At 36.4% G+C, this 8,532-nt stretch overlaps 2 protein-coding genes across 2 annotated transcripts; one reads left to right on the top strand and one right to left on the bottom strand.

The window, feature by feature from the left end:
* Positions 1 to 2,154: 2,154 nt before the first annotated feature.
* Positions 2,155 to 2,882, bottom strand: K441DRAFT_662094 (uncharacterized protein; the record flags this gene model as incomplete). The annotated part of the gene is made up of 3 exons (XM_067648989.1): positions 2,709 to 2,882; positions 2,408 to 2,665; positions 2,155 to 2,220 (listed from the first exon to the last, which is right to left on the bottom strand). Coding segments are annotated over exons 2-3 (250 nt in total), but the record flags the coding sequence as incomplete, so codon positions are not given.
* Positions 2,883 to 7,701: 4,819 nt separating this feature from the next.
* Positions 7,702 to 8,001, top strand: K441DRAFT_567808 (uncharacterized protein; the record flags this gene model as incomplete). Its single annotated transcript, XM_067643811.1, has 2 exons — positions 7,702 to 7,795; positions 7,838 to 8,001. Coding segments are annotated over 2 exons (258 nt in total), but the record flags the coding sequence as incomplete, so codon positions are not given.
* Between the last annotated feature and the right edge of the window lie 531 nt (positions 8,002 to 8,532).

The following is an 8,532-nucleotide window of genomic DNA, read 5'->3' as shown; positions in this document are numbered from 1 at the left end:
TTCCTATATAGAAAGGTAGTAGCCTATATAGACCTAAAAAGGGACTAAATTAGGCAATAAATAGAATCAATAATAATATATAGTATTATACTCTTTTAGCTAGCGTGGCGCTAGTATATAGCTCTAAGGTTTAGCTAATATAGTAAAAAGCTAGTATATAGCTCTAGGGTTTAGCTAATATAGCGGAAAGCTAGCCCTAGGCCCCAAAAATACTTTTAGCAAAACTGTAAGGCATATTGCTAGGGTATATGGTAGGGAGTAGGTAAGCCGAGCATGAGTTACAAAGAGAGTTGATAGAAGAGGACAATATGGTAATAAGGGTAGGCAATAGCCTAAGTATAGAGAGACGAACCGATGGGGGAGGAAGGAGGCTGCAAGCCCAAGGAGCTTATAAGGGGTGGCCAAGGCCTAGCCGAAGGCTAGCCTTGGCAGCCCCTAAGAGCTCCTAGGATATAGCCGAGTAAGGGACTAAAAGTATCCTTACAAAAACTAAATTTCCTATACTACTCTCTATTTTCCTAATATAGTATACCTATACTACATTAACGGGAGGAAAAATACCCTTAGGTCGCTGCTCTAAGACTTTTATAAGGGAGTGTTCTAATCGCCTATCTACTGCTTATACTATACTTCTACTTAAATTAAATTACTATAAAGTTAATCTTGCTTGCCTACCCCAGCTCCCTAATTGCCCTATATATATTTTATATCCATTCTATTATACTATATATAATACTATATATATAGCCTCTAGGCTATAGCACTATAGTTTATATATATAAATCCTTTCTAGGCAGCTTAATATATGCTAGTAGCTATATCCTAGTAGTTTATAAACCCCTAAACTAGGAGTTTATAGTTCCTTAATAAAATGCTAAGTTACTATAACTACTAGGGAATAAGAAAACGGTAGGAAAAACTATAAGAAATCCTAACACCTATCCCTATTCTTTTATAATTAATTTTTATCCTTTTACTCTCTAATATATTTTTAAAAGCCTAGTAGGAGTTGCATCCTTCCTATATATATACGCCTATAGCCCTTTTACTTACAGTATAATTTCTACCCTAGAGAAGCCAGCGGGACGAATATAAGAACTAGGTATCTTGTCTTAGGGCCCTAATTTAGGTCCCTTATATATATCTATAGCTAAAGATATAGAGAAAGGCAAAATACTATATGGGCAAGTCTATATCACGGAAGTGGGCATGAGCTAGAATACAATGTACTAAACAGGGTAGTAATTAAAGAAGGCTACGTATGCGTAACTATGCGTGGTTATTATAAAGATATTTAGATATAGAATAAAATAGAACAGGTTAGGTACGGGTATAAATAGGGGTTGTAGGGGAACGTGCGTAGGTGTCTTGGGACGAACGTAAGCACGGGTTAAGAACGTTAAAACGCGCAGAGACGTAAGAGCGTATAAGTCCCGTAATAGTACCCCCCCCTTACTTCCGAGCTCCTGTGAGGCGTGTCATGTATACCAAAAAAAACCCAATACAGGAAAAAAAAATTCGTTAGCCCTTCTCCACCCTTCTACGTCCTCCGTTACACAGGTTCCTCCAGTTCAGTCCTTCTATATTTAATTATTAGGCCACTAACTTATTAGGCCCAAAGCATAGCCCAGCTTCTATCGCCAGCTATACTCCTATCCTTACCGCTTGGAGATGCATTGCTAAAGCTTATATAGTCCCTTTCTCGCTTCTAGCAGCTCTACGGCCTTCCCTTCCTATACTCCAGGTCCCCCTAAAAAATTACCCCAATTTTTAGTCTAAAATAGGCGTTTTAGGCAGTATTTATTGGCCTAGACGGCAGTATAGTACGGTCAGTACGGTGTTCGTGGTCGTAGTAAGGCATATTCTTAGCAGGTTCTTATCGGTGCGGTGCAGTATTCGTATCGTAGGCAGGTTCTTGTCGGTGGCAGTACGGTGCCAGCGCAGGTTCCGTAGGCATATCGGCACGGGATCTTATCAGATTCGGGTAGCAGTACGGTGCTAGCGACGTGTTTGGGTTCCGTAGGCGAATCGGCACGGAGCTTATCAGTTCATGTGGTAGCAGTACGGTGCCAGCGACGGGGTTGTCTCGTAGGCATATCGGCACGAGGCTTGTCGGTTCGGGTAGGTAGCAGTACGATGCCAGCGACGGGTTGTCTCGTAGGCGTATCGGCACGAGGCTTGTCGGTTCAGGCAGCAGTACGATGCAAGCGACGGGTTCGGGGGTCTAGGGAGCGAGGGAGCGAGGCTCTACCTAGTCGTGTTCGGCTCGTAGGCATATCGGCACGAGGCTTGTCGGTTCATGCGGTAGCAGTACGATGCCAGCGACGGGTTCGGGGGTCTAGGGAGCGAGGCTCTACCTAGTCGTGATCGGCTCGTAGGCGTATCGGCACGAGGTTTGTCGGTTTAGGTAGCAGTACGATGCAAGCGACAGGGTCGTAGGCGTATCGGCACGACGGGTTATCGGGGTCGTTTCGTAGGCGTATCGGCGCGAGGTCTTGTCGGTACGTAGGGTAGTGCGTGTAGGTCGGTAGGACAGTAGTAAGATACCAGCTTCCGTGTTCGTGTTCGTCATGCAGTAGGATGCGAGCCATCAGGTCAAACCAAGGGGCAGTAACGTGCCTGTTCGTAATCGGTAGCAGTAGGGTGCAAGCCATCGAGGTCGCAGGCGTATCGGCGCGATGTCTTGTCGGCAGGTCGTGATTCCACAGGCGTATCGGCGTGGTGTCTTGTCGTCGAGTCCGTATGCAAATCGGCACGGAATCTTGTCGTACCAGTTCAGAACCCCAGCGTCCTAGTCTACCCGCAGCCAGCAGCTCCTGTATCTACCCCGTAGGCGTAGAAAGGCATGCTCCGCGACCAGTAGCCCACAGGCCCGCCAGGTATAGAAAAGGGATCCAAATGTAGTGTTACGGAAGTGGGCACGAGCTGGAATACAATGTACTAAACAGGGTAGTAATTGAAGAAGGCTACGTACGCGTAACTATGCGTGGTTGTTATAAAGACATTTGGATGCAGAACAGAACAGAACAGGTCAGGTACGGGTATAAATAGGGGTTGTAGGGGAACGTGCGTAGGTGTCTCGGGACGAACGTGAGCACGGGTCAAGAACGTTAAAACGCGCAGAGACGTGAGAGCGTGTAAGTCCCGTAACAGTCTAGGCTGTTAGGTAGAATAGGGAATAAAAGGCTTATTATAGCCTTCCCGGAGCGTATATAGTTTAATTTAATTACTATACCGTATTTAACTATATACTATAATAAACTAAATAATATTAGAATTAATAAGATCTAACTATAAAGAATATAGGCCCTATATAGGCCTATATACTATAGCAACTAATAAGTAATTGCTATAGAAATAAACTAAAAATTAAATAAAGGGAGTCTGCTTATATAAGTAGGAAACGCGTATAGACGTATATAGAGGACTCTTCCAGAACCATTGTTATACCCCTTAATACCCCACTAAAACAAAAGTAGATTCTTTCTAAATTAGTAATAAACTTACTAATATACAAAAGAAATACCTTATATAATCCTCTAAGTATACTATAGGTCCTATTTAACCTCGCCCTAAGCTATAATTAATTACTTATTATAAGCTCTATATCATTTCTATCCCCTATTTAAAAGTTATTAATATTAGTTAGAATTATTAAATAGTGTGCCTATTATAATAACGATATATTATATATAAACGCTAGATAAATAGGTATTAGGTTTAAAGAATTAATAGCTATATACGGCTATTATAAAGACTTAAGAGGATTACTAAAGAGCTTAATAAGAATGCAGCTGCGGCTAAATCTATATAGGGGCACTAAGGTGGATAAACTATCTACTAAACGATATTAACTAAGAAAAGGAATCTTATAACGCCAGCTATATATATAGCATAGCGTATAAAACGGCAGTCTTGTAACAATGCCCTTTAAAAATTTACTAGCCTATATACGATTTCCTACTTAGGTTTAATGTCTATATTATATTAAAAAAGTCTAATTATATAGCTTTAGAGGTAGTCCCTTAATTATCCTTATCTACTAATACTGTAATAGAGTGTCTATAAATACGTAGGCGAACTTAGGGGTAAGATAAGTAGCTTTTATAGCCAGCTCCTTCCTTTTTATCCTATAGAGTATAGTATAATTAAGCCGCGGCTTTAATCGTATGCGCGTATTCGCTATATTATATATATATTAGCTCTTTTACTTATATCGCGAGAGGCTTAGGTTAGTCAAGGCTTAGCCTCTTCCTTAGTTAAAATCTACTCTAAAATCTCCTAATAAATATCCCTTAGGGAAGTCTATTTCTAATAGAGGTAGTCTCCTAGATTAGAAAGGCCTTACTAATTAATACCTACCTATTCTTTATTAATAAGGGGAGGCTAAGTAGGCTATAGTATAATATTATAATCACCTAAAGCACTCCCTAACTAAAAGTTACCCCCTAATAGTAAGTTACCCCCTAACTATAAGGCCTAAAAAGCCTTACTTTCTTCCTATAGTAACTAAGAAGCCTTACTTTTTCCCTATAGTAATTAAGAGACTTTACCTTTTTATAGGGCCTAAAAGACCTCTAGTATAATACCATTAGTAAGAAGTCCCCTAATAAGGCGTAGTTATATAGGGTTATCTAATAGGATAAATAAATTAAGACCGTTAATATTACGAATAGTAACGATCTGGTAACAATTGGAGCAGAGGAGGACTTACCGCCTTATATAAAGCCTAAGTAGACCTAAGTCAGGATAATAAGGTATATTTAGTCCGAGCTATAGATAGAATTGGACCAATTAGAGACTTTGCCTTAATTTAGTAAAGTCCTAACTAGACGGCGCTAAATAAAACCATAAGCAGTTGCTCTAGTAGGGAGATAGCTGTTTATAATGTGTTAAATACAAATAGTATCCTCTATTAACCAATCGTGCTAAGTTAAGCCTTTTTCTACTATATTAACCTTAGGAACTCCTAGTTCCGTTATACGCGAATAGCTTCTTATAGTACTATAAAGTCCTTAGACGAATATAAACCTTTAACCATATAATATAATATCGGGCACAAACTAACCGTAAATAAAGAAAAACGAATAAAATAAAGTAGTAGGATTATTAAACCCCTAATTAGTATCTAGTATGATCTAACCGGATTTAGAAAACTCTAATAATAAAGGATTAAAGGTAGAAGAATAAAATAAAATAATCTTAACTAAATAGGGCGAGGATAATCTTAAATAAGAACCTTAAAGAGTTATATAAAGAGGAAAACTGGCTTAATTAGAGGCGGAAAACTAAAGTCTGGACAATAAGCTAGTAGCTATATAACTGCAGCTAAAGCTCGCTAAAAAAATAATAGACATTGTTATAAATAAGGCAAGAATTAGAGGATTATTAATAACTGCTAGAAGAGGATAGAAGAACACTAGCAAGATCCTTAACTATATTAACCCCTACCCTACTAGACCTAAGAGAGATTAACTTACCTATTAGAGGCGCTGCGTTATAATCCTAATTGCCTAAACCATAGCTACTAATAAAGTTTATAGGTAAAGGGAGACATAAATAGGATAAATGGAAGAAAGACTACGAGAAGTTTTTTATTTAGGTCCTATATATATTTAAAATAGAATTATAGCGGACTAAATTTATATATAAGCATTTAGGAGATACCTAGTAAGAAAAATAGAATAATATAAAGGCTATATAGCCTATTATAGAATAAACCTAGGAAAGAATAAAAGAGTATATATTATTATTGCTTAGGATAGAATAGGAGCGTAAAGCTAATGCCTTTACTAGAATTAAAAGAGTAATATAAGGAAACCGGACCCTATTAGACCTATTATAATATCTCCGTATATAATAGAGAGAGCTAGGTATATAAAACGAGAAAATACAGATCTTAAAGTATAAAGTGGCCCTATTAGACGAAATATAGAAGAGGCTATTTTACGTCCTAGGGGTAAAATACTATAATTTATCTAAAATAAAACTAGATACTAAAGAAGCATATAGGGATATAAAGCGCAAATTATCCAAATTAGCCTAAAAATAAGTACCCTTAAAAACAAAGAACTTAAGGAAAAGGTTTTAGAGTATCGTAAATAACTTAAGAATATACTAGAATTAATAATAACAATTACATCTATTATTATCCTAAAAAGATTAATTTAAAGAAGATTAGCTTAAACCTAATAAAGAAGGGAAGCTAAAGAGTAACTAACCTAGTCTAAGATGTTATAACTATAACCAACTAGGCTATATTGCCAGGAATTACCATAAGCTAAAGAAGGAAATAAAAAAAGCGAACCCTATAACGTAATAGCTCTATATATTATAGGTAAGGTTATATATATAAAGGAGTAATAAGAAGAAGCCTATAACTCTAGTAGATAAAGAGGCCTAGGTAGCTTATTAATTTAAGTTATAGTAAGCGTAAGAGGCCTAAAGGGCGATATATTGGTCTATATCCTTATTAATTATAAAGCAAAAGCCGATATTATTACCTTATCCCTACTAGTATATAGAAGACTAAATTATAATAGATAGAGGCTAGGAGGGTATAAGACCTTTAACTATTAACCTTTAGCTATATACGGAACGGCTAGTATACTATATAAGGTTACTAACTTATTTAGATTAAAGTAAGGCGAAGTAGACTCCTTTTTTATAGGAGAGGTAGCCGGATTTAATATGGTCCTAGGCATATCTTAATTATCTAAATAGGACCTAATTCTAAGCTTTATATAGAAGACTCTACAGCTCTAAAGGGCTAAAGGAAATAAGAAATACTAAAAGGTTATAATAGAAGAACTAAGATCCTTTATAATAAGTCTATAACACGCGGACTTAGATCTTTTTATTATATATATAACTATTATAGCATTTAAAGGGCCGGTAGATGCTTTGCTAGAAGCCTATAAGGACTATATAGATATATTTAATAAGAAAGAAGCTAGGTTATTACTAGACCACAGTTTATATAAGCTAGTAATTAAGTTAATAAAAGGCAAATAACCCTTATTTAGTCTACTATATAACCTTTTAGAAGCTAAACTAAAGGTTTTAAGAGAGTATCTAGATAAGAATCTATAACGCGGGTAAATCCGCAAGTTATAATCTCCTGCTAGTACTCTAATCCTCTTTATTAAGAAGAAGGATAAAGGCTTACGTCTTTATATAGACTATAGAGGGTTAAACGCAATTACTAAAAAGAATTAGTACCTACTCCCCCTAATTTAGAAATCCTTAGACTAGTTATATAGGGCATCCCGCTATACTAAATTGGATTTAAAAGATGCGTATTATTATATTAGGATTAAAGAGGGTAATAAGTAGAAAATAGCGTTTAGGACCAAATATAGGCTTTTTAAATATACTATGGTCCTATTTAGACTAAGTAATACCCCTAGCACCTTTTAAGGGTATATTAATAGCGCCCTATTGGACCTATTAGATATAACCTATATTATATCCCTTAATAACATTCTAATCTTCTCTAAGAGGGTAGAAGATTATAAGGCCTATATAAAGGAGGTCTTAAAGAGACTCTAAGTATATAAATTATATGCTAAACTGTCTAAATATAACGTCTATAAGGACAGTATAAACTTTTTAGGGGTTATAGTAACCTAAAATAGCGTAATAATAAAGCCTAAACGGGTCTAAACTGTTAAGGAATGGCCTGTGCCCAAGAGTATATAAAAAGTAAAAATCTTTATTAAATTCGCTAATTATTACCGCTGTTTTATTAAGGGCTTCTCCTATATTACAGCACCCTTAAATAAATTAACTAAACGTAGTTATGGCGCGGCTAAAGGAGGCTAGAGATAGAAATAAGGAGAGTTAAAGAAACTTAAACTAGACCTAAAAGCGTTAAAGGCCTTTATACTATTAGAGAAGCAGTTTAAACTAGCCTCCCTATTAATCTATTTTAGGCTAGGGATGCCTATAAGGATTAAAACGGACGCTTCTAGATTTATAATCTTAGGTATATTAAGCTAGCAAGCTCTAAGGCCTAATAGGAAACTATAATAGCACCTAGTACTATTCTTTTTAAGAAAGCTAATTGCGGTAAAATATAACTACAATACGTATAATGCGGAGTTGCTAGTAATAGTGGCTAGTTTTAAGCACTAGAGACACTATTTAGAAGGGGCGTAATATTAGGTTAAATTACTAACCGATTATACCAATTTATAGCCTTTTATAATTACAAAAGAGCTATTACGGAGATAGGTAAGATAGGCTAAATAGCTAGCTATCTTTAATTTCCGCATTATATACTAAAAAGGCGTAAGTAACCTAGTAGACGCCCTATTATAGTAACCGGATTATAAGGAGATAGACTAAACTATCCCCTTTACTAATAAAGAACTAAATACAATTCTTTAAAGTCTTTAATTACAGCTTAATATAAGCTAATCCGATAGAGTAGGCGGCCAGGTATTAATAGGAGCAATTATAGGCCGATTGGGCCACACTAGTATAGGTAGTACATAACACCGAGCGCTATAGACTAAACTGGCTAGGATA

Source organism: Cenococcum geophilum (assembly GCF_001692895.1).
Source record: "Cenococcum geophilum 1.58 unplaced genomic scaffold K441scaffold_29, whole genome shotgun sequence".
In the NCBI taxonomy this organism is placed as follows: Eukaryota; Fungi; Ascomycota; class Dothideomycetes; order Gloniales; family Gloniaceae; genus Cenococcum; species Cenococcum geophilum.
Note: the sequence above shows the minus strand (reverse complement) of the source record. Positions and strands in the feature narration are given on the sequence as shown.